This window comes from Crotalus tigris, unplaced genomic scaffold (genome assembly GCF_016545835.1).
Source record: "Crotalus tigris isolate CLP2741 ecotype Arizona unplaced genomic scaffold, ASM1654583v1 scf7180000017630.2799268, whole genome shotgun sequence".
Taxonomy (NCBI): Eukaryota; Metazoa; Chordata; class Lepidosauria; order Squamata; family Viperidae; genus Crotalus; species Crotalus tigris.
Window position 1 is genome coordinate 2,194,500 of NW_024096524.1, and position 27,143 is coordinate 2,221,642.

General features: G+C 38.5%; 1 protein-coding gene across 2 annotated transcripts in view; it reads left to right on the forward strand.

Annotated features, from left to right (window-relative positions):
* KIAA1958 (KIAA1958 ortholog) overlaps nt 1–27,143 on the forward strand; it is a 65,092-nt gene that overhangs the window by 22,431 nt on the left and 15,518 nt on the right. For both annotated transcript variants that reach the window (XM_039334423.1, XM_039334424.1), the window contains exons 2-3: nt 2,733–2,832; nt 7,860–9,042. In XM_039334423.1, coding sequence (XP_039190357.1) covers nt 7,884–9,042 — 1,159 coding nt within the window. In that variant the 5' untranslated portion in view covers nt 2,733–2,832; nt 7,860–7,883. The remainder of the gene's footprint in view (nt 1–2,732; nt 2,833–7,859; nt 9,043–27,143) is intronic.

Here is a 27,143-nt window from a genome sequence, read left to right on the forward strand (position 1 = left end):
TTAAGATAAGGTGACCAACCGTCCTCCTTTAGAGAGGACAGTCCTCCTTTTGTAAGTTTTGTCCTCCCTCGAAAAGTGTCCTCTTACATGTCCTCCTTTCCGATATTTGAAGACTAATCTGCAGGGCTTTTTTTTCTTCTCATAGAACGCTCAGAACGGCATTCCGGCACTTTTTTTTGATGGTTTTTTCCCCCAACTTTTGCATGAGCTGTGCTATTCCTCCTATTGGCTTTTGAAAGCCAATAGGAATTGCTGCTGAGCGTGCCAAAACACCCGGCCGGCAAACTTTGCATATGTAAGTTGTCTGCAGCGAAGGTGAATTGGCAGGAACTTTGCACCCCTTCCTGCTACCCAACTACACCATCTCCTAGTTAGTCCTGAAGATACCTGGAGGAGACTGGAGCAGTAATGCCACGGTAACTTTCTCTTGATCTTTAGCCCTGCTAGGCCAATAATGGCTGTGGGCGCAAGAGACAGGGGCAGTGGGGCTGCTGCGGGCAGAGGTATAAGGGCCGGTGGTGGCCGTCTGCCCCCTGTGCTGTGGGAGCCGCGGGGCCTGCTCTACACGGGGCTGTGCAGGGTGGGCGGTGGTGCTGGTGGGGCGGCTGCAGGCGGGGTGTGTCGATGGCAGGCTGCCCCCCTGGGGCCGGAGCCAGCGAGCTGGTGCTTTGGGAGCCGTGGGGCCCGCTCTACATGGTGGGGCAGCAGTGCTGGCGGGGTGGCTGCAGGCGGGGGTGCGGCATGTAAGCATAATTACAATATAAAATGTTATTGTTACAAATGTTTTTTATTATGCATTTATCATATTATAGTGTATTTTGTATCATTGTTGCAATGAATAAAATGTTTCTTTTATTTACGATATTTTTTTCTTCAATTTATTTGTGTCCTCCTTTTCATTGTAAAAAAGTTAGTCACCTTAATTAAGATACCTGAATGGCTTTCAACAATGGAAGCTTTTACTTACCCAAATTTAATTAACTATGATAAAGTTGTGACTTACAAAGATATTTTGGATAAGGAAGGAAAATTGAAAGACAGACAAGAATTACAAGAACAAGGTATTGATTTAGCATGGTGGCCATATCTGCAAATTCAACGAGATATGAAAAAGATGTTAAAACAATGGGATTTTATAAAGAACAGATACTGTTAAAAACAGATGAAAAGTTGATCAAGAAACTCTATAGATTCCTGTTTAATTTAAAGATGGAGGAAGAACAAGTAAAAGAAACAATAATATGGGCAAAGAATTTTGGACATACTATAGAATTAAAAGAGTGGCAAAAATTATGGGAAAGAAATATTAAATTAACTAAAGCAGTGCCATATAAAGAAAACCTATACAAAATGTTTTACAGATGGCACATGACACCAGTGAGACTAGCGAAAATGTTTAAAAATACTTCAAACAGTTGTTGGAAATGCAAACAAAGGCCAGATACTTATTACCACATCTGGTGGACATGCCCTAAAGCAAAAAGGTATTGGGCTAAATACATTTATGGTTGGAGAAGAGACTAAAAAACAAATAGACTTTAAACCAGAACTGTTTTTGTTAGGAATAATAGGAGCCAACTATGAGAAAGATTGCAGATATCTAATACTACATGTATTAACAGCAGCAAGAATTGTATTTGCCCAGTATTAGAAAAATGAAAACTTACCAACTGAAGAAGTACTAATTAAGAAAATTCTAGAGTGCGCAGAAATGGATAGATTGACTTTAGAGATTAAAAGGAAAGAAGACTCTGTCTACTTTAGAACATGGGATAACTTTTATCAATGGCTAGAAAAACGAGTCAGAGACAAAGGAATGTGACATGTAATTTTGAATATATATTAGTAAGAAGAAGGCTACTGAGTGATTAATTAATACTGTTTATGATAATTAACTACATCTATTATTCTTAGTTTAATACATGTACCCAGATAATATGCTGTTTGCTAAATATTGAAAATGTTACCTGGGAAAACCCCAACCCTAACCCAAACCCCAATCCTAATCCCGACCCCATTTTATCCCTAACCCTATTAAAACGAATAAAATTTATATAAAAAATGTAGCTAAACAAAAATATCAGATCTATTTCAAAAATAGCAAAATAAAAAACAATACATGGATTAAAATAGTGTGAATAACTTATAGACACTTTATTACAATCGAAGGGGGTTGGAGTTTGTTATAAACAAACAATCATCTGAGAGAATTCTAAATATCTGAGGCCATAAATGTCCTCAATTTCCTGATTGTGCAAGCAAGAATCGCTATCAGTGGGTAATGATGTTTGAATTAGCATCTCTAAAAAAAATCCAGTGATTAAGGCACCAGTTAAAAATCAGGAGACTGTGAGTTCTAGGCTTCCCTTAGGCACGAAAGCTCACTGGGAGAGAGTGTGGGCCAGTCACACTCTCTCAGCCCAACCCACCTCACTGGGTTGTTGTGGGGAAAACAGAAGGAATAATGAGTATTAGGTGTATTTGCCACCTTGACCTATTTATAAAAAGTAGTAAAGGCAGATAAAAAAAAGTTCTGATTGTGCAGTACAAGTAGAAGAAATGCAGCAAGCAATACCTTTTGGCCAATGTGTTCATCTTTTGTTTTTTCTTGCAAAAATACAGAAACCCTTTTATGGTATGAAAAATAGATTTTTCACAACCAGTAGAGAATAAAATGTATGTGGGATTAATAATCTTACAACATTTCTTTTATTTCTCTTTTTCTTCTTCAGATAGATAAATGGCTGGCCTTGTGGGTAAAACTGTTGTTTACACCTGAAGACATCCAAGTTCAGACCCACAATCAACTTTAACTTTTCTGCTTATATTTTGGTAAGCCTTTTCTTTGTGTATGTTTGTAACTTCACAGTATCACTTTTAAAATAACGTTTACCTTCAAAAACATAATATTTTATTCTCTTTCCTGGTACTACATTTGACTGTTCGAAATAGGAAAACTATTATAGTGATTAGTGTGGGAGTAGTAACATCAAAGGAATGGGAGAGCAATAGGTAGTTCATACTTACTTCCCCTTCTCCTAATGTTTAGTGATACATAGTTTTAGCTGTGAAAAGTTTCAGTTATTTTATACATACCACCATCTACTATTGTCACATAATTCTGCCACTGAAGTCTTAGGAGTATTTATTTATTTATTTGGGAAATAAATTCCATGCCATCTGAATCCAGAGCAAATTGATAGAATTATGATAATGTTTTGGGGTCATACAGAAGATAATGTGAAATGTTCCATTTTATATTTTAATGTAAGGAACAATTTGGCCAAAGACTTGGATACAGCCATGGATAACTTGCACACAGATCCAGTATCTTGGTAGAGCTTGAGGTATATGTTTTGAACTGCAATGGAGCTGCTCTGGGGATAAGGCAGTCATAAGACAGGACTTTTATCATTTTTGATCAATTTAGTAGTTTCATATTTTTACCAGTTTATCTAAGACAGTGATGGCAAAACTTTTAGAGACTGAGTGTCCAAAAACCACCCCCGCCTCCCTACCCATCCTGCTCTGCACCCCGCCCACCCGCATGGCCACCCTCTGCAGCAGGTCACCCAGGCAGCCAGCAGCGCCATGGTGACCATGCCCTCCGCCCATGCCCTGCAGCATCAGTGTGACAGGGCGCGAGGGCAAAGTCTTGTTCCGCTGCCTGGCTGCCATGCCCTTGGCTGTGCTGCTCTGTGCGGACTGCGCTCGGGGGAAACTCTTCTCTGGGAGGGCTGCTGGTGAGGTGGCAGGGGGAGGCGGGGCTGGGGTGACAGTGCACGTGCCCACAGAGAGGGCTCTGAGTGCCACCTCTGACACGCGTGCCATAGGTTCGCCACCACTGATCTAAGAGATGTTGGTATGTACTAAAGTTCTTCACCTGAAGAGAATTTTAAGGTTTGAACATACACATTTTCCATTATTAAATCATGAGAATAAAAATACAAAGGCTAGGATAGAATTACTTGGAGAAATTTCTAAAATACTGAATAAATCATTCAGATGTCTTTATGAAGGTTAAGATAAAAATGGAAGAATTCATAAAAGAAATCTAGTTGCATTTCTGCACAATTGTGTGCCATGGATTTTTATGGTTTGTCTGCTTTGCTGAAGAATATAAATGATAATGATGAAGTTGGAAGGGACCTTGGAGGTCATCTAGTCCAACCCCCTGCTCAGGCAGGAAACCGTACACCATCTGAAACATATTCCAAGTCCCTGCATTGTATTTCTCATGAAAAGTGTATACTACTATTTTTTAATCACATTAGATACAACTTATATATAATTTTAATGTACTGATATTATGATATATTGCCTGTCATTGCTTTATTTAAGTATCTAAGTATATTCTTCCCAACTTAATGGCCAATGTATATGAAACCAGAATGAATCCAGAAAGGTTCAACAATAATGAACCTCTGCAGTTTAAATTACAAGTTTTTGCTATGCTTACATTGTTTCTAATTAAATAAATGTTTAAGTTATAGATAGTCCTTGATTTATGACTGGTCGCTTAGTGACCATTTGAAGTTACCACAGATCTCTCTTGGGGTTACTTGCAACATGTTTCTGAAGTTACAAAAGTCACTCCCCCAGATGCTCACATAATCACATATTGAGCACTTGGTAACCGCCTTGCACTTGTGTCTCACAATCAGTGTGACTACGTTTTTATTATAGTTTTGCAAAAAACCCAGCATTTATTTTCAATTGTCAGCAAAACTGGCCTATAGTGAACCATCAGTTCGCTCAGCAGCCGTGATATTTGCTTAATGACTGTTGCAAAAAAGATAAAATTGGGTCAGTCGTGTGACCTGATTTACTATCATCATGACTTATGACTGTGTTGGGCTGGTTCCGTTACAGTTTTAAGTCAAAGTCTACCGTGCCAACTGCTTACTATAAGTATTCTGGGCTTTAAAATATATCTGCTGATTAGTTCTAGCATAACCCAATTCTGTATCTGTATAAATAGCTTCTTTTATTTGTTAGTTGGTAAAAGAATCTCAGAAACATGTGGCCTATCATTTTCTCACCTAGAGACAAATGTGTCTGCAACATAGATGGTTGTGATATAGGGGACTTTATGATATGCTGTTGACTTGTCCTTTTGAGGCACTACAGGTGAAGAGACCTCTTGCTACTACAAGCAGTTGCCTTTGTGCTTGATTCAAGAAATCCTAGGAGATAAAAGAATGGAATTCATTTTTTAAAAATTCAGCCATTAGCTAGCACATTTATTTTACCATGAGATTGTTAATGTGCACCAACAGCAAATCTGACTGAGTACGTGGGAGGTGGAAGATGATCCTAACAGAATTATAAAGCAGCTGTATTTGTATCTATCCATGGTCCAGCGCTGAACTAATACGCTTTCAGGGAATATGTGTTTTGTGTTGCCCCAGATAGTGCAAGGCGTTTAATCAGCCAATCTGTTTGCAGTCTGTTCAGCACCTGTTCAATAGGCAGTCGCAGTTGAAATTATGCCATTTCATACTTGGCAAAGCAGCCTTCTTGTACTGAATATTTGCCAGTTGTAGCAGAACGATAGTAGAGAAAAAAATGTGGCACCGTCCTAAGGATTAAGCAAATGAAAACTCTGAGCCTCAGTTAAAAATAATAGTCAAGAAAGGAAACATTGTTCACTATTTATTAGATTAACTGCTGGAGAACCTGTATTCCTAAATAATTTCTTAGTAGGTTTCTTTCTGAGAATGCATTTGCATTTTGACGCAACTTAAAAAAAAGCATTGTTTTTTAAAACACTGATCTGCAATGAGACTTGGGTTGTATAGGTAGTCCCTGACTTACAGCAGTTCATTTAGTAACAGTTCATAGTTACAATGGCACTGAAACAGACTTATGACTGTTTTTCACACGACTGTTTCAGTATCCCCATGGTCACATGATCAAAATTCAGATGCTTGGCAACTGACTCACATTTATGATGGTTGCAGTGTCCTCGGGTTGTGTGATCACTTTTTGTGACCTTCTGACAAGCAAAGTCAAGGGGGGAAGCCAAATTCACTTAACAACCGTGTTACTAACTTAAAAACTGCAGTGATTCACTTAACAACTGTGGCAAGAAAGATCGTAAAATAAGTCAAATAAGTCAATGTCAGTTAACAAATGTTTCTCTTAGCAACAGAAATTTTGGACTCAATTGTGATCGTAAGTTGAGGACAACCTGTATAAATACAAATAAAGCAGATACAGGTAAAGCAAATAGTTCTTACTCTGTATACAGTAGTAAGTATAGATGAGCTGGAAGAGGAATGAATTTTCACAAGAGCAGAGTATATTAAACAATATACAGCCAGGAGGCTGGCAAGTGGTAAAGGGGGAGTTTCAAAAGAGATTATTTCAGCAAGCTAATAATGATAAATGTCTGAAGCTGCATTATAATAAATCTGATTATTAATCCATCTAGCTCAGTATATGAATAATGACCAGTAGAAATAGCTCTTAGGTGTTTTTTATTAGGAGATACAAGAAATTGATCCCACAGACTTCTAGACACTGTTGTGCTAATGGACTATGACATTCCTACAAACCAAAGTGATTATCTTTTTTTTAATGAGCTTATCTTATTATAATGGGTGTATGTGAAAAAAGGAGATTTGTGTGTAGTTAAGATTCCTGTAGAGGTCACAAAGTTCACTCTACAGCCATCTGGAAAATTTCTTTCAGTTGAGGTTGGATCATTTAGTCTTTAGACATGTTTTATGTGTCTATATTTGCTAATAATATTTAAAACAATCAAAAACATACTCTAATGCAAATAATATTTTAAAAAAGGAGTATACCTTATAAATAGTGAGATTCACTAGCTATAATAAAACTTCTGATAAGATATACATCTCTTGAGGGAAAAATGATTCCCTCTATCAGATATACAGTGTGCACACTTATTATTTCAGCTGTTCCTCTCCTGTGCTTATCCTGCCTTGAATGTTTGTCAAAATCCTGTCTGGATTGAGACATTTTGATAGAGAGACTTGTAAGTGTGTGAGTGAGAGAGGGAGGGAGGGAGGGAGGGAGAGAGAGGGAGGGAGGGAGGGAGGGAGGGAGAAAGAGAGAGAGAGAGAACATGTGATTCTTCATTCATTCTGTTCTTTTCAGTCATGCATAAACAAAAAGAAGCTAAGTTCCTAGACATAACAATAGTTCCCCCCCCCAAAAGAACTAATTATAACATTCTTATGTGACAAAAATTAAGAAAGTTATATATTTGTTACTTCAAAATGTTTAAACTCTAAAACTGATCTTTTATAGCTTCTGCGAACCAGGTTGAAATGATTGGTTATTTATTTATCATTTTGCCTTTGCTTGTGGTATGCAGGGAATGTAGGGAAATATCTTCCATTGATTAAATTATTCATACAGGTAGTCCTTGACTTACGACCACAACTGAACCCAGAATTTCTGTTGCTAAGTGAAACATTTGTTAAGTGAGTTTTGCCCCATTTTACGATCTTTCTTGCCATAGTTGTTAACCGAAATCACTAGAGTTGTTAATTTAGTAACGTAGTTGTCAAGTGAATCTGGCTTCTCCGTTGACTTTGCTTGTCAGAAGGTTACAAAAGGTGATCACATGATCCCAGAACACTGCAACCATCATAAATATGAACCAGTTGCCAAGCATCTGAATTTTGATCACGTGACCATGGGGATGCTGCAACGATCGTAAGCGTGAAAAACGGTCATAAATTGCTTTTCGGTTCCATTGTAACTTTGAATGGACACTAAATGAACTGTTGTAAGGCAAGAACTATCTGTGTTTTGTGGAATATGTATTCTAGTTCAAGTACCAGCTTTGGTTCTAATGCACTTCTTTTTCTTTTCTTTCAAAGAACAAAGTTACTGAGTGATGCACCATGGAAGACTGCCTCCATACATCTTCTGAAAACCTTTCCAAGCTGGTCAGTTGGGCCCACAGTCATGGTACCATTTGCAGCCTCATTCCAAATTTAAAACACCTACTTTCAGAGGGTTCCCATGGCAACCTGACAGCTATGTGGGGCTGTAGTGCAGGCCATGCCTATCACTGGCCATTGACAGCTACTTGTAGGGCTGGTTCACAGGAAAGAGTTTGTTTCCAGGATAACCGAAGCTTCAACTCTGATAGTCCCAGCTTAATAGGCATGCCTCCAGACCCCCAAGCCAGCCCAGTGGAACGCTATCCAGGGAGGTCAGGAAAAGCAAAGTTGGACTATAACAGAACCAGAGATTCCTGCGATTTCTCCTACTGCAGTGAGCCTTCTGAATTAGACGAAACAGTGGAGGAATACGAAGATGAATCTAATCTTTTTGACATGGTCTGTGAGTCCTCGGTGACCGATGAAGATAGCGACTTTGAACCTCATCGTCAAAGATCTCAGATAAATTCCCTTAAAAGGCCTGGCCCATCTTCTTCTTCTTCACTACATTTGGACTCTCAGTCTCAGGTCATTGATGGAAGCAGCGGTGATGTTTTAGCCAAAAAAATAAAGCAAGAACTCCCTGAGGATTATTATATCGTGGCTAATGCAGAAATCACTGGTGGCACTGATGGCCCTGCGTTGTCCTTGACACACATGTCAAAACCTAAAGGGGGAGCCTCCTATCCTGTGGCATCTAAGCTAACTTCTCATGCATCTCCTTCCCTCAGCGCTGACTTTGATTTGCAGAATGTTTCAGCCTCTTCACAGGTTACATCAAGGCCAGTGACCCAGAAACCTCCCAAACTCAATCTGCCTTCCTCAAGCAGAAGGTCTGGTAACATCCCAACAGTAAATCCTCAGGTGGCCCTCCAGGTGCCTGCCAGCACTTCTAATTCTGGCAAACCTATCAGCATTCCTTTAGCAGCCTTGCAGCTTCCTGGGCAAGAAGAACTGTCAGCCTCAGAAGATCTCCTCCAGCCTGGCCCAAATCAAGTTTCCAGTGATGTAGCATTGTCTCCTTCTGTTAGCACAGAGCCGGAGGTTAGCTCTAGCCAGCAGCAGCCAAGCACCGCTTCCTGCACAGTCACTGAGCCGGTGGCACAGACAATACCAGGTATCAACATTGGTAATGTTTCTAATGATGATTTGCTTGATGCATTTAAAAAAAAATCATAGTACCGTATATGCCGGCGTATTAGGCAACCCGGCGTATAAGACGACCCCCGTCTTTATCGCCAGGCCGCATTCCTAGAACGTCGTCTTATATGCTGGAAACTACCAGTATTTCCGGCGTATAAGACAACTCGGCGTATAAGACAACCCCCGTCTTTGGCGCCGAGTTTAGCGCTTCCGGAAGTCGTCTTATACGCCGGCATATACGGTATTTTTTTCTCCAGAAGTAATTCCTTTTAATTCAATGTGTGCAAATGCTAACTGATTACTCATGGTGATGATGGTAGTAGGAATACAGCAGCAATAATTTACCAAGAATCAGTGTAATTTGGAGCCAAGATAAATAGTACATAGCAATAGCACTTAGACTTATATACTGCTGCATAGCGCTTTACAACCTTCTCTAAGCTGTTTACAAAGTCAGCATATTACCTCCTCCCCCCGCAACAGTCTGGGTCCTCATTTTACTCACCTTGGAAGGTTGGAAGGCTGAGTCAATTTTGAGCCGGTCAGAATCAAGCTCCTGGCAGTGGGCAGAATTAGCCTGCAATTCTGCATTCTAACCACTGTGCCACTATGGCTCCTGATACTAGGATAATAAAGTAGCTAATAACTGACTTATTGGCCAGGATAGTAATCTACCACATCCTAATCACAGTTTCTAACACTGTTATAGAAAAGGAATTATATCTAACACAGTATACAAATTATATTGGATCTTTATGCACATCATTAGTTTTCTAAAGGCAGAGGAATGTATTCATGGTTCCTAGAAGATAAGAACCTCAGGTGGAACAGATATCAGGCTTGGCACTCCCTCTGATATTAGTGGGCAAAAGCACAGCCTGGCTTATCAGAAAGAATTTCATTAGATTTCCCAAGGAAAGGATAAAAGTTGAATATCTGTACCTACTTTGTGAAGAAAGTTCCTTTTTGCATTGCCAGAACTTATATCAGCTTCAGTCTGTTTCTCTTACTAGCATTCCTGACACTCTGGTTAGACTCATACAATTTCAGTTCAAGCAAGGAAAGCGTGAAATATGAGCATCAGGGTTCCGAATGCCAGCAAAGGGGGTTTTGTTTTGTTTTTTGAAGCTATTCCACTTTATCCTTTAAATGGGCTCAAGGTTGACTCAGCCTTCCATCCTTCCAGGGTAGGTAAAATGAGGACCCAGATTGTTGGGGGCAATGTAAATATATATATATACATTCCTTACTGATGTACACCGCTTAGAGAGTGCTTGCACTTAAAGCGGTATATAAGTCTCATAAATAAATAAATAAATAAATAAATAGTTGTGAAATACAGAATAAAAGACAAAAGCAGGGGTAAACGGAAGGATTACAAGAATTTTTTTTTTTCCGTAAAATTCTGTCAGTGAACCAGAGTAGCATATAATAAATCTCACCTAGTAGCATAACACGCTTGTTCTTTCTTAGTGGACTTTTGTGGAAGCTAAAAACAAGTATGCTGATCAGAAGTTGTCCCCCAGCAGAGAAGGGCAAGCAGATCAATATTCTACTTAATCTACCCTATCTCCCACAGGAAGGTCCTGTATTTCAAATTCTGGGTAGTTCATGTTTGATTTGTTGATAAGAACCACACAAAAGGAGAAGAGCAAGATCCCTACAGTTGTTGATCACCAGTCATGAGATGAAAAATGAGCAAAGAAAATATTCACTGGATGATTGTCTTTCTCACTATGATAAAATGGTATTTCTGTTGAAGATAACAGCAGCCATTTCTGCATTTGCATCATCCAAAATATGCAAGTTATCCAAGTTAAAGTATCAGTTTGGGGGAGGGGTGGGGGTGGGTGTTTGGGTTTTTTTTGGGTTGATTTAGATGTGACTAGCCTGCTCCCTTACTTTTTAAACCTTGCATTCATTGCCTGTTCTAGAGCAGCCTGGCCTGAGCAAAATGCCTTGCACAAATTTAAGTTACTTTGAAACTTAAAAGTAGATAACAAATTCCTACTCTAATAACTAATTTAAGAGTCTTTAAGTTAGAAAAAAATATCCCACGGACATTTTATTTATGTTTATCCCACCTTTATTATTATTTATTAATTATTAATGAATAATTCAAGGCAGCAAGCATACTCCTTTCTCTTCTATTTTTGCCCACAGTCTAACCCTGTGACATGGGGTTGGGCTGAGAGAGAGTAACTGGCCCAAAGTCAACCCAACTGCCTTTCATAGCTAAGGCAGTACTTGAACTCACCGTCTCCTCCTTTCTTACCTGGTGCTTTAATCATTAGACCAGCGGTTCTCAACCTGTGGGTCAGGACCCCATTTGGGGTCGAACGACCATTTCACTGGGGTCGCCAAACAATGCAGTCCGCCATTTTTTCCCCCTTTTCCTTAGCTGTGCTACTCCCTTTTATTCTATTGGCTTTTGAAAGCCAATAGAATAGACTCTCTTGAATAGAGTCTAATTCTATTGGCTTTCAAAAGCCAATAGGAATTGTCCAGACTGTCTCTGCCCTGCTGAGCCTGCCAAAAGTCCCATTCTGCAAACGGTGCTGCAAGTTTCTGCAGCGAAGGCGAGCTGTCTGGAAGTTTCCACCCCTCCCTGCTGAGCAACTACTAAAAATGTAAGTAAAAGAGCACCAGGGGTGGGAGGTGGGAGGCCGGCGGGCGCAGGGAGGGTTGCTGGCACGCATGGGGCCCGGCAGGTGCCTTACCTCCCTTGGGCTGGGCCAGCTGGTGGCCCAGCCGGTGATCGGCCTGCTCCGTCTCTGCCGCTGCCAGCTATGCCTCGGCCAGCGCAGGGGGCGGCACCACGCATGTGCAGTGCTCCCAGGCAGGGAAAGTCCTCGACGTACGACAGGTTGGGTAGTCCTTGACATACAACCGGTTGGGTAGTCTTCAACTTACGACTGGTTGGGTAGTCCTCGACTTACGACCGGTTGGGGTCGCGGCATTAAAAAGGTTGAGAACCACTGCATTAGACTAAACCAGTGATGGCAAACCTTTTACAGACCAAGTGCCCAAACTGCAACCCAAAACCCACTTATGCATCATCGAGTGCTGGGTAGGTGTGGTCCATTGGCTGGGTGTGGCCCATTGGCTGGGGGTGGCTGTGGTGGTAACAGCAGACTGGGTGGGACTAAAAAGTTCAATTAATCAATTCCAACTTTGTAACATCTTTTTTTTTCCCGCGAGAAGTTGAAATTGACTGATTGAACCTTTTTGGGTTTTTTGCATACGGCGGCGGAGGCCTAAAGTGAAAAGGTTTTATAAAACCCAGCTGAAGGCCTAGGACTGGGGCGACGGCGCACATGCCCACAGCAAGGGCTCTGAGTGCCGCCTCTGGCACCCGTGCCATAGATTTGCCACCACTGGACTAAACTGACTCTCACTATTGCAAGAGGTGGCAAGTCTCTTCTGACAGGAAGAAAAATAAATGGTGACTGAAAGCCAAATGAAAAGAGAATGAAATTGTGGCAGGGGGCAGGGAGTGGGGGAGGTGAGAAGGTTGAACGAGCAGACGAATATGTGTACATGAATGGATAAAGTAACTATATATGTGGAATCATTATGATTCTCCCTCTATCTTTTTACGAGGGAGGAATGTTTACGAGGAAAAGAAATCGGGAATATGAAGAAAAAGGAAACATTCAGAGCCTTCAGAGAAGGGCGTTACTCAATGTTTCTGCAGTCCTGTATAACAAACCTTTTGCTGAAAAGTAAAAGCTTTGGGGGGGGGGGAAACAGTGAGAAAAGAAGTTACAAGTGGAAAGCAACACTGAACTCTCTGGAAAGTCCAGGCCAAGATGGCAATGCAATCCAGAAAGACTGCTGTAATTGCATTGGACAATGATGCTTCTCCAGACTATAGCAAATATATCTAAAAGAAGGGTTGTTTCTGAAAGAAGCAGTGCTCCATTCCTTCCTCAAGAAACCATATTGGATCCCTTAGATTAGGACAATTTTCATCCAGTCCCCGCCCCTATTGAGGAAAGTTATAGAGAAGGTGATTGGCCTCCATGTCCTGAAGGAAGCAGATTATCTGAACCTGTCCAATCGGGTTTCAAATCAAAGGATCGTATTGAGACAGCTTTGGTCATATCCTGATGACCTCTAGTGGGGTTGGGATGGGGTGGTGCATCCACCCTAACATTCCTTCATTACTCTGTGGTCTTTAATATTGTTGACTGCGATATCCTTCTGGTTTAGCCTATCAAGAATTGGGGACTTGTTCACTGTTCTCCATTGTTCCAGTTGGTGTTGGGGGAGAGTGATCTGGTCTGAGACCTCTGCTTTGCAGGGTGCTTCAGGACTACAGTCTCTTTCTTCTTCTTTTTCATATCTTCATGAAGCCATTGGGAGAAGTTATCTGTCAGCACAGGGTATAGTATCAACAATAGGGAACTATTAACTCTATGTGATAATCTGTAATGAATATCTTTTCCTAGATTCTTATTGTTTTGATTTTATTCTGATGGGTCAGGGAGTAAAAATCGGTAGAGGTTTTTATTTTAGCATTGCAGCCTGATTCATTTGAATTTTTAAAAGTTTAATATTTTTTTTAAAAAAACTGATATATTTAAAAACTTAATCTTATATGTGGGGCCCTTGTCAAATGGGCCTTCACTTAAAGTTTTTGCTTTGGATACCTCCAAGTCCAACATTTAGAAACTGTTGAAGAAAATGTGATCCATTGAAAATATTGAATGTTTACTTTTTATACAGCATTTGGGATCCTTCAATGGCCTAAGAAAATTTGTCTAAAATGAAAGTTCAGGTAGTCAACATCCATTAGAAAACTTTTAATGCTGGAAATAAAAATGCACTATCAATTTTATAATTTTGATTATCTCAGCAGACATACAAATACACATAAAATATTTATTAAACTTCGATATTTATTTAAAATTTGTTCTTCATGTTTTTTTATAAATGTCAAGGAAATAAATATGCTTCTAGTCTTTGAGCTTTATGTTTTTATTAACCAGAGGCAACTATTGGACAATTTCAGTGAAAAGAACAAAAATCAGTAACTTTCAAAAGGCTTGTTTCTTAGATATAGTAAGTTAATTTATGAAGAAAGCTATGTCTCTAAAAACAATTATTATATACAATTTACTCTTTGTGAATAGGTCTGCTTATTTTTTTTTAAAAAAAATATCCCATGTAATAAATGTAACTGGTGAATTAGCCAGAGACTTAGGTAATTCTAGGTTCTATCAATTCTTATGTAATTTTAGACTCAACTGAAATTTAAATGGAAATTTGTATTACTTAAATGGGTTACTTTGAAGGAACTTTTCAATGGCAAAATGCAGTGTTTCAAAACAACACCATGCTGTGTTACTCTTAGTGGATCTTCTGCCATCAGATCGTATCCTGTTTGTATGTACTTGTTTTGCACAGTAGGTGTGATTGCCCAAGAATAAAAGTTACATCTACTGACACTTTATTAATTTATACATTAATAAAGGTGCAAGAGCTTTGTTTTTGCATGTTGTTGTTAATTGCGAAGTCGTGTCCGACCCATCGCGACCCCATGGACAACGTTCCTCCAGGTCTTCCTGTCCTCTACCATCTTCTGGAGTCCATTTAAGTTCACACCTACTGCTTCAGTGACTCCATCCAGCCATCTCATTCTCTGTCGTCCCCTTCTTCTATTGCCCTCAATCTTTCCCAGCATTAGGCTCTTCTCCAGTGAGTCCTTCCTTCTCATTAGGTGGCCAAAGTATTTGAGTTTCAACTTCAGGATCTGGCCTTCTAAAGAGCAGTCGGGGTTGATCTCTTCTAGGACTGACCGGTTTGAACGCCTTGCAGTCCAAGGGACTCGCAGGAGTCTTCTCCAGCACCATAGTTCAAAGGCCTCAATTCTTTGCGCTCAGCCTTTCTTATGGTCCAACTTTCACAGCCATACATTGCAACTGGGAAAACCATGGCCTGGACTATACGCACTTTTGTTGGCAGGGTGATGTCTCTGCTTTTTAGAATGCTGCCTAGATTTGCCATAGCTTTCCTCCCCAGGAGCAAGCGTCTTTTAATTTCTTGGCTGCAGTCCCCATCTGAGGTGATCTTGGAGCCCAGAAAAATAAAATCTGTCACTACCTCCATTTCTTCCCCATCTATTTGCCAGGAATTGAGAGGGCCGGATGCCATGATTTTGGTTTTCTTAATGTTGAGTTTCAAGCCAACTTTTGCACTCTCCTTCTTCACCCGCATCAAGAGGCTCTTTAGTTCCTCTTCACTTTCTGCCATTAGAGTGGTATCATCTGCATATCTTAGGTTGTTGATATTTCTCCCGGCAATCTTAATTCCAACTTTTGATTCATCTAGCCCTGCCTTTCTCATGATGTGCTCTGCATATAAGTTAAATAGGCAGGGCGACAGTATACAGCCTTGCCGGACTCCTTTTCCAATTTTGAACCAATCAGTGGTTCCGTGTTCGGTTCTCACTGTTGCTTCTTGACCCACATATAGGTTTCTCAAGAGACAAATGAGATGGTCTGGTACTCCCATCTCTTTAAGAACTTGCCACAATTTGTTGTGATCCACACAATCAAAGGCTTTTGCATAGTCAATGAAGCAGAAGTAGATGTTTTTCTGGAACTCCCTAGCTTTCTCCATGATCCAGCGTATGTTGGCAATTTGATCTCTAGTTCCTCTGCCTCTTCGAAATCCTGCCTGTACTTCTGGTAGTTCTCGATCCACATACTGCTGGAGTCTAGCTTGTAGGATTTTAAGCATAACTTTACTAGCATGTGAAATGAGTGCAATGGTGCGATAGTTTGAACATTCTTTGGCATTGCCTTTCTTTGGAATTGGAATGTAAACTGACCTTTTCCAATCCTGTGGCCACTGTTGAGTTTTCCAAATTTGCTGGCAAATTGAGTGTAGCACTTTTACTGCATCGTCTTTTAAGATTTTGAATAGCTCAGCTGGAATACTGTCACCTTCCACTAGCTTTGTTGTTGCTCAGATTTTCTAAGGCCCATTTCACTTCACATTCTAGGATGTCTGGTTCGAGGTCAGTGACCATCTCATTGTGGTTATCTGGGATGTTAAGCTCATTCTTGTATAGTTCTTCTGTGTAGTTTTGCCATCTCTTCTTAATCTCTTCTGCCTCTGTTAGGTCCCTGCCATTTTGGTCCTTTATCATGCCCATCTTTGCATGAAACGTTCCCTTCATATCTCCAATTTTCTTGAAGAGATCTCTGGTCCTCCCTATTCTGTTGTTTTCTTCTATTTCTTTGCACTGTTCATTTAAGAAGGCATTCTTATCTCTTCTAGCTACTCTCTGGAATTCTGCATTCAATTGGGTGTATCTTTCTCTTTCTCCTTTGCCTTTCGCTTCCCTTCTTTCCTCAGCTATTTGCAAAGCTTCCTCAGACAGCCATTTTGCTTTCTTGCATTTCTTTTTCTTTGGGATGGTTTTAGTTGCTACCTCTTGTACAATGTTGCGAACTTCCATCCATAGTTCTTCAGGCACTCTGTCTATCAGATCCAGTTCCTTAAATCTATTTGTCACCTCTACTGTATATTCATCAGGAATATGATTTAGTTCATACCTGAGTGGCCTAGTGCTTTTCCCTACTTTTTTCAATTTAAGCCTAAATTTTGCAACGAGAAGCTCATGATCTGAGCCACAGTCAGCTCCTGGTCTTGTTTTTACTGACTGTATAGAGCTTCTCCATCTTTGGCTGCAGAGCACATAGTCAATCTGATTTCTATGTTGACCGTCTGGTGATGTCCATGTGTAGAGCCGTCTCTTGGGTTGTTGGAAAAGAGTGTTTGTTATGACCATCGTATTCTCTTGACAAAATTCTATTAGCCTGTGCCCTGCTTCATTTTGTACTCCAAGGCCAAACTTGCCTGTTATTCCGGTTATCTTTTGGCTTCCTACCTTAGCATTCCAATCCCCCATGATGATAAGGACATCATTTTTTGGTGTTAATTCTATAAGGTGCTGTAGGGCTTCATAGAACCGGTCAATTTCATCCTCTTCAGCACCAGTGGTTGGGGCATAGATTTGGACTACTGTGATATTGAATGGTTTGCCTTGGATTCGAATAGAGATCATTCTGTCATTTTGAGGATTGTATCCCAGTATTGCTTTTCCTATTCTTTTATTGACTATGAAGGCTACTCCATTTCTTCTGAGGGATTCTTGCCCACAGTAGTATACCTGATGGTCATCTGAGTTAAATTCACCCATTCCTGTCCATTTTAGTTCGCTGATTCCTAAGATGTCGATGTTCAGTCTTGTCATCTCTTTTTTGACTACGTCTAGCTTGCCTTGATTCATGGATCTTACATTCCAGGTTCCTATGGAGAAAAAATCTTTACAGCATTGGACTTTCCTTTCACCACCAGATATATCCACAGCTGAGCGTCCTTTCGGCTTTGGCCCAGTCGCTTCATTCTTTCTGGCGCTACTAGTACTAGCCCTCTGCTCTTCCCCAGTAGCATATTGGACACCTTCCGACCTGAGGGGCTCATCTTCCAGCGTCATATCTTTTTTCCTTTTAGTACTGTCCATGGGGTTTTCATGGCAAAGATACTGGAGTGGTTTGCCATTTCCTTCTCCAGTGGATCACATTTCGTCAGAACTCTCTGTTTTTGCATACAAATCATCTATTTGCATCTGGCAAAGTACAGGTGGTCCTCATTTAGTAACCACAATTGGGACCAGCAACTCAGTCATTAAGTGATGGGGTCACTAAGTGAAACCGTGACTGTGCTTATAATCTTATTTCAGGTTTACAGACCTGTAACATTCATAAATATGAGATTGGCTGTAAAGTTACCTTTTCGTCATGGTTGGAGTTGAACAATTGCTGTCTGAGATGGTTGCAAAATGAGGATTACCTGTATTTAGATTTATAATTCAGGTATTATTGAATTGCTCTTCCTGACATTTCTCACATTTGATTATCTGACTGGTGCTGCTTGGAGATATAGTTTGGCCATATCCTGAGACCCACAGATTCCTCACACATATGCCATTAAAACAGGTCCATTCATAAATCATATATATTATGAAGAGTTGCTTCATTCTTTTGGGCATCTGTAATTTATTTGTTTGTTTAAAATAAAAAGTGGATTATTGGTCTGGAGCACTTGGGAACAGGACAGGCTATAAATCTTAAATTAAGTAGCACAGAAGTCCCTCCCCCAAATACAATGTTTAATGTTGTAAGCTGGCGGCAAATAAATTTAATAAATAAATTTAATAATTAATAATTAACTAGTTAAATAATCTAAATTTTGGATGTAATAATATACATACATATATGCGTGTATGTATACATACAGTACACACACACACAAATATAAATAAAATGAACACCAGCGTAGTAAAACTATAAAAGTTTAATTAAAAAGCGCCAAGCTTTCGCCGTCCCTGCTGGCATCATCAGGGCTAGAGCGCCAGAAAGTGTGAGAGTTTTTTTATAGGCAAGTCAGAGTCTGCGCCCGGCTCCTCGATCTCGTCACCGGGCCTAATTGATTCAACTGCGCTTGATTGGTTTGCTTCCTCCTATTCCTCTTAGTTACGTGTGTGTTGTCGTCTCTCCTCCTTTCTTTCGATTCTGGGATGGGTGGGATAACTCCCCTACCGTTCAAATTATCTCTGTTCCTCAACCCATCCTCCCCATCAGGTTTGAGTGGTAATTTACACCTCCCCTTCCTGGTGTTCATTTTATTTCTTGATATGAATACTCCCAGGGTTCATATTTTTAGCATTATTAACTATATACACATACATACATACATACATACATACATACATACATACATACATATAGGTCTTTGGTTGTTCGGGTTTTCTCCCGCGTAAAATTGGAAGTGTCTTGGCAACGTTTCGACGAAGTCACATTCGTCATCTTCCTGAAGATGACGAATGTGACTTCGTCGAAACGTTGCCAAGACACTTCCAATTTTACGCGGGAGAAAACCCGAACAACCAAAGACCTATATACAAATACCCGCGAAAACCTCAGAAAACATATATATATATATATATATATATATATATATATATATATATATATATATATATATATATATATCTGAGGTACATACATACATATATACATATATACCAAAGACCTACATATATACATACATACATACTTGTTTTCTGAGGTTTTCACGGGTGTTTGTATATACCAAAGACCTACCGACATACATACATATACATATACATATATATAGGCCTTTGGTTGTTCGGGTTTTCTCCCGCGTAAAATTGGAAGTGACTTGGCGACGTTTCGATGAAGTCCCATTCGTCATCTTCAGGCTGGTGTTTTCAGCTTCGTGCTTCGAGGAGCAATGTACATATACATATACATATATATGAAAGTGCTTTATGTTGTTGCAAGTTGATCCAACATGTAAGAGTTATTTTACCTTATATAAGGATTGTCCTGAAACTCTTTCTTTAAAAAATGAAAATCTTTAATTCTTTGCTAAGCCAGGTTTTGGAGGGATCCCCGATGTCACATCCAGAGAGATGTGTTCAAATGAACAATTAAACTGTTCTGAATGAATCATGTTTGCATTGAGTTTCTCTTGTGTATGTAATAACAAGTTTAAAGAACTGGCAGTGATTCAGCCTAGCTCTGCTGGAGAGCCAAATTTAATATGATTATACTATTTGGAATGGAGGGGGGAGATTGATTTTTTTTTCTTTTCTTTTTTCTTTTTGGTAATAAAGAGAAAATTAGTGTTCAGGCAAATAACAAGAAATATGAGAAAAAAAATCAAATTAAACCTTTATTTGAAATGCACTCTAGGCTGACAGAAAAGATTAGGCTGCCTGTATAGTGTTACAAGTTGCAATATAATAAAATCTGAAATATTTTATAGCCTGTCCTCTTTCTCTATGTTACAAAATTTTGGCAGCCAACAGTCCTATTTCTTGCAGGCTGCATCAGATTGAAAAGTATATTTCCAAGAAGCCAAACCATGGAGAGCAAATACATCATGTTGTATTGTTTAATATGCTCCAACGGAGTTCTTTCTCTCTCCTTGCTATCTCTTATTCTTCATTCAGTGCTTGCAGATTTCCTTCACCTTCCAAAGCTGTGTACTGAAGTCCTGTAGGAATAGCTAGAAATATATCCATTTTCTTAAAAATATCCTTGTTGACAGATCAATGCTAAAGCATAAGTGTAGCTTTTCAAAAGGAAAAATTTGATCCCAGAGTCAGTTTGTGATAAAGGAACATCTGCAGGGTGAGAGAGTACTCTGCAGAATATATATGAAATGTTGCATTATTCCTCCCCATCCAGAGCAATAAAATTTGTATCCATCAAATCGCAACAGATTGCTATACACCTGTTGGAAGAACCAGTGATCTACTTAACTCTTGGAGATCAATAGACCTTCATTTCAAATATGGGAATTTAATAAGTAACCGTGTAAAACAGATAGTAAGGGCTTATGAGTATATCGACCTCTGTTGCAATGTAATGTGTCCTATTGCTCAGGAAATCAATATTCCCGTTAGAAAACAAAACAAAATCAGGAGAAGCCTTGGAAGTCAGATGATTTTTCTCTTGGGCAGCCAAGTCAAAATGGCAATAATGTCACATTGTCCAGTAATTAGATGGGAGAAAGAATGTGCCCCTAACAGATCTAGGTGATCAGTAGGACCTGGATACTTCAGTGTCCCTGACAGTATCATCCTTGGATGGGTCATTGAGATTTAGTAGAGTGTTTATACCATAAAATATGCATTAAAGAGAAGAGGCAAACTATAATTTAGAATTCTGAACACCTGCTTCAGGCTATCTCGGCAGTGAGTTGGGGATGACATGGAGATGATGTCCATTAAAAAAAAAGATTCACTAGACAAGAAGCAAATCTTGAAGATGAGCCTTGGATACAGTGGAAGATTCAAGCTTCTCATGTTCCTAAGATGCAGCGTATTATCCCAATTTTTCCATAAATTAGTTCTGAATGCTTTCTAAAAGTGAATTGTTAATATTTAATTAACATCCCAAACAATCATAGTTATTGCTATGACATTACCTAATTTGACTGCTTCCCATGGGATGGGCTACTGTACAGATCAAGACCAATAACAATGATTTACTAAATACAGTCACAGTTAAAAATAATAAAGTCATTTGCAAGGTAGTAGTTAGAAGGACATTGGGTCTGTTTTGAGAAATTGTAATGACTGGCATTGAGGAACACACTTTAGATACTAAAGTAGTGTAATTTTTTTTACAGAACAGATAGAAGAATTTTTTTTCAGTTGTTTTTCCAGGTTTCATATTGTTGGGGAGATTTTTTTCAGTAAATATATTTCTACAAACTCACATTCCCACTTTGAAAAATAATAAAAAGGTCCATTCGTTCTTAGCTTTATGTTCTATCAGATATTGTCTTTCTCCTCTTTCTCCTCCATTCCCCACTGTGCACTTATTTATGTTGCTGCTAGTAAACCTTGAGTAACAACCTAAGTGAAAGTATGTGCTGGGATTTCCATATTGGACATGGATGAATATATGTTCTGTTTTCCTTTAAAGTTTTGTGAATTACCTTCAGTTCTTCACAAAGTAGAAACAGGCAGAGCATTTTATTGATACTGTTTATCAAATACGTAAATTAAATCCTTCCCTTGTGCCATAGTTTAGGATTTTGTGCTAGGTAAGTTTCTGTGCAAATGTCTATGGAGATTCTCAGTCATGGTTGTCCCAAAGATACTTTTTCAAAAGGCAACTGGACTTTCTTGGTTTTTTCCATGAAAATGTTTCACTTCTCATCCAAGAAGCTTCTTCAGTTGGATTTCTGTGCAAACTTTCTATTTCTTTTTCTTCTTGTAATGCAGATAATTATCCTGTTTCCCAACCTTTTTTGCTCTGTGGAAGTTGTCCCGTATAATCCATTTAATTTGATTGGAGCTTTGGGAAATGTGTTAAGAGTCCCAGTTTTGCTCTTTAACTAAAATATGAATGTGCATCATCTTGTATCAAAAGAAGGCAAATCATAAGCAAACCAGATTATTTATATAATAAGGTTTTATCTATTTTCTTCAGTTCAAAGAAATACATGAAAAATATCAACAGGATTTTGTTGTTGTTGTAGTCCTAGAACTAATAGCTTAGTACTTCAGCTAGAGAGCTCTTCAAATAGATGCTTTTCCTCTGCACAGATTACACTCCATTCTGTTAAGAAAACACAGTAGCAGCATTCGATTAAATAGTCAGAAATTAGCCCAGTGGTTTATTTCGATGCATGCATTTTATGATTTTGGTTGTGAGCTGCCTTGGGCTATTATAAGGCAAGGCAAGACATAAAAAGATTTGCACAAATAAAGGAAGAATATATTGGATCAATCTGCAACTAATGGAACTGAGATGGATTCTGAGATAAGTTTGAGAATCATTCCAGATGAGGAAGGATTACATTTCATTCATGTTGCATTGATAAGTTTCTTAAATGTTGGATAGAATGTTGGATTATAGAAGACTGTAACCAGTGTTTCTCAACTTTGGCAACTTTAAGAAATATGGACTTCAACTCCCAGAATTCTGAGAGTCGAAGTCCACGTCTTCAGGTTGTTAAGGTTGAGAAACATTGATCTACTACACTGTTCTATGATCCAACTTTCTGTCCAATATTTGAGAAACTTATTAATGCAACATGAATGAAATGTAATCCTTCCTCATCTGGAATGATCTCAGAATCCATCTCAGTTCCAATAATTTATTTTAGAGGACCAGGGACCGCATTCTTCAGCACAACACTCTTTGTTATGTTTTCCTGTTCCTATTTACACATTCTAAGCCTTAAATAATCTGATAATTGTATTGAAGAGAAAGGCAATGCATTTAAAAGCCAGTGATTTGATCTGATAAAATAACACCAATGAAAGAAAAAAAACACAAATTTAATAATAGCAATGTTTTGTAGCTTTTGTCTTCTCTAGGAGGTGAGAATTGAAGTTCCCTGGGAAGTTCATACAGTATTCTTTGCACTGTGAGAAGCTGACAGCAATAGCTCACTGCACATTATATATTTATATTCTTGCAGATATAACAGATAAATTAGAAAAGGGCATCTGTGATTTATTGCATTTGGCAATACGATCTTTTTTTTTTTAAAGTATTTACAGTCTCAGGACTGTATATGTCTTTCTTAATAAGTAATATATCAGCTGAGTCCTGTCAAGTTCCATAGAAAACTCCAGAATGTGATTTACTGGGTTAATTACTGCCTTGCAGCTTCATACTGCTAAGCCTGAAATTACAATCGCATTCTAAAGTTGATTTAAGAATATTCATCGGTTAGACTACAGCACAGCTTATTATGATTAATGCAATAAAATATTTATTGCATATTATATTTCATTCCTTTGTTTTTCTGTTTGCCTCCAATGACAATGTACAAAAGCCAAGATATAGCAATTGGAATAAAACTAGATGTGATACTTGCAGCATGTCCATCTTTATACAAGAGGTCAAGGCTCCCATACATCTCTGTTTATAGTACAGGGAATCTTCAACTTACAACAATTTGTTTAATGATTATTCAAAGTTACAACAGCACTGAAAAAAAAAGACTTATGACCCATTTTTCACATTTATGACTGTTGCAGCATCCCCATGTTCATATGATCAAAATTCAGATGCTTGGCAACTGACTCTCATATTTATGACGGTTGCAGAGTCCTGGGGTCATGTGATCACCTTTTATGACCTTCTTTTTCATAAAAGTTTTATTACTTTTTAAGAATTGCAGTCTTTAGTGCTTAGTAAACAACATGTTGTCTGGGTTCAGATATATAATATTGACTTCTTCAATATAAATCTGTTCAATACTACACAATCCAGTATTTTTTCCCCTGATCCTCCTTTCTTTTCCATACTTTTACCATTTTCCCCTCATTACACAGTTACAATTTTTGGTACTGTTAACGTATACAGAATTAAATATAAGCATCTTCATCATATTTTACTAATGTCATACAAATAATATCAATTCGTAAATCAATATTGTCAATTCATTAATCAATATTCTGTTTTTCCTGTTTTTGTTTTTAATTTCCCCTCAGTATTTGAAATATATTTATCAGTTATGATTTTTCTCAATATTAATTACATTTATATAGCTAAAAATTTTATTCATATCAATCTTCTTCATATTTCCCATATCAAAAGAAAAAGAAAAAGAAAAAAAATGCTATCTTAGTTCTAAATCATATCTTTCATTATAAAAGTCTAATTATATGTAAGAGTCATCCGTTCTTTTAATCTTATTCAAACAAGTATTTAAACATATAATGCCCTCTGTAAAAGGTCAAATCTTCTGTTTTTTAAATCTGACTCTTTCTTTCTTTGCCAAGTAGCTTTCCAAGCCAGGGCAATTAGATCACCCAGGAATTTTCTTTCTATTTTTGTAAAAATTGCTTGGCATGAGAAAGACAATTTAGGTAGGGTATTTTTTGGGTGGGGAATTCTGCCCATTTATATTCCTTAAACAACTCCCAGTTCCTTTCTCCCTCCATTTCTCTTTTCATTCCCTGTCTCCCAGGTTGTGACATTTCCCCTAACAACTCTATATTCCATTTTTTAAAATCTTCTTCCTTGCCATCAGATATATTTTGCAGACCTAAGAGGTAAAAAATCTTTTGCATTTTCATTGTTATAGCTAAGTCTTGCAGTATTTTGTTTGTATATTGTCTTTTATATTTTCCTTCTTTTATCTCTTCTGTCTCTAAATCCATTTCCTCTGTTTCGTCTTCTGATTTCTGGTTTATTTGTTCATACTTTGTAGTCGTTATCTGAGAACTTTCTAGTTGTAGATTTAATTTGGAGATTTGCTCGTTTATATTGTCTAAATTGTTTTTAGTCTCATTATGATTCTTTTTATGTTCTCTTTGCATTCAACAATTGTTTGGTGAATTAGTTGTAGCTTGGAATATATTTCTTTCTGAAAGGTGTTTTTATTTTTTCTTGAGGCATTATTCCTGGAGATCCTCTAGTACAGTGGTTCTCAACCTTTCTAATGCCGTGACCCCATAATACAGTTCCCCATGTTGTGGTGACCCCCAATCACTTATACATCACCGGGTGCCAGGGGCGTGGTCAAAGAAAAGGGGGAAAAATGGTGGACAGCCTTGTTTGGCGACCCCCGTGAAATGCTCCTTCGACCCCAAATGGGGTCCCGACCCACAGGTTGAGAACCACTGCTCTAGTATCACCAGTCTCGGTAAGAGTAGATAAAAGTTTCCTCTAGTTTTCTAGTCTTTATATGTATCCTTTATAATCCAATAGATTCCAAAGTATAGGTTCAGTCCTGAAAGCAATATTTTATAGTGATCCTTTGTCTCAAGTATCCAAACATTGTCAATCAGGCAAGGTTGTAATCCACAATGTTCGAAGTCTTCAAAATGTTCAACCATCTCTGAAAGCAGCTCAAAAGTCTCTCCCAGCCAGGCATAGTCCAAGGTCAAATTTTTCTTTCTCTCCCGCTAGCTCTTGAAGTTAAAAGTCCAAGCTCAGTAGGTATTTATAATCCAAGGTCAGGGTGATAAGTATGCCAAAATATTTTCCTTTATTGCCAGCTGTTCTCCCAAGCTAGGAATCACCCAGCAGCCAGGAAGCAAATTATAGTGCTATACACAAATCCACCACTAGATGTCATTCCAAGTCCATTTTCCACTCTTAAAACAAAGGATTGATTTCTTATATTTAGCCTCAATGTTTTTTTTTCAAAGAGAAAATCTTAACAGTTATCTCAGTTCTCAGATTTATCAAAACTATAGCTTTATCTTACTTCCACTTCAGCATTGTATGTTTCTATCCCCCATAAAATTAAAATGCCGCTTCCATTTACATTTGGAGGTTTTTAGCTTCTTGGAAGCATTTCCCAGAAAATTCAGTTGTAAAATAGTAAAGAAAGGATCAATATTCTCACCAGTTCCAAACATGCTGTTTACAATGTATTAATTGGTGCTTTTTTCTTCTTTGGTTGTCAGCAGTTAATGGCCAGCCACAGGAATGTAGCCGGTCTTTCCCCTGCCAGTTTGGAGGGCTTTCCTTGGATTGAATGGAAAGATTGCTGTCTCTTCATGATCAACAAGGCACCCCTCCTCTTCATCGCCTCTTTGGGGCAATTTTAGACCCTTTTTAGGGCCCCCAGTATGGCGAAATCAGGCATGGAAGGCAGAGCCCTGCCTTCCTGCGTCCCATCCCGCCACAACGCAAACCGGAAGTCACCTTTTGTGACCTGATGAGCAAAGTCAATGGGGAAGCCAGATTCACTTAACAACTATGTTACTAACTGAACAACTGCAGTGATCCATTTCAGAACTGTGGCAAGAAAGGTCGTAAAATGGGGAAAAACTCACTTAACAAATTTCTTTAGCAACAGAAATTTTGAGCTTAATTGTGGTTGTAAATCAAGACTACTCATAATCTATGAAGTATTTATTTACAAGAGAGTTATTATCCCTTTGGAATTTAACATAGAGTCATTCAATCATTGCCCAGTCAGCTATCATATTAGAAATGATCCATGGGTTTGGACAAGGGAAAATTGTCATAAATCAATAGAAAGTAAGGTGGTATTCATTTCCTTTTCCTTTGTTCTCCCCCAATTTCTTTACTTGTTTTGTTGGTTTGCATTCATAAAATAAAAGTTTGGAGACAAAACCTGCTGCTTTGTGGTAGGAAGGCTTTCCCAATGCTTTTTTATGTTGTTGTTTTTCCTTAAAACTTTTCTTCTACTACTTTTGATCTTGTAAGTGGAAAACCAGGTGGATCAGAGAAGTATTTCATTGAAAATAAAGGCAAGGGAAAATTGGTTAAAAAGCTCCTTTCTTTAAACCAAATTAACTTCTTTTGTTGCATAAACAACTACAACAAAAACCCTCTACCAGTACGTGGTTGGCGGAATTTGACATAATCCAGTTTTCAGTTGTAGTCTTGCCGTAACCCTGCTTCTAATTATTAATTTATTTAGAAATCTTTATTTTGGGTTCTATTTCTATTTTCTATTCTATTCTATTTTCTTTTCTACTCTATTTTATTATCTTGTCATCTTTCACATCTTCTTGTC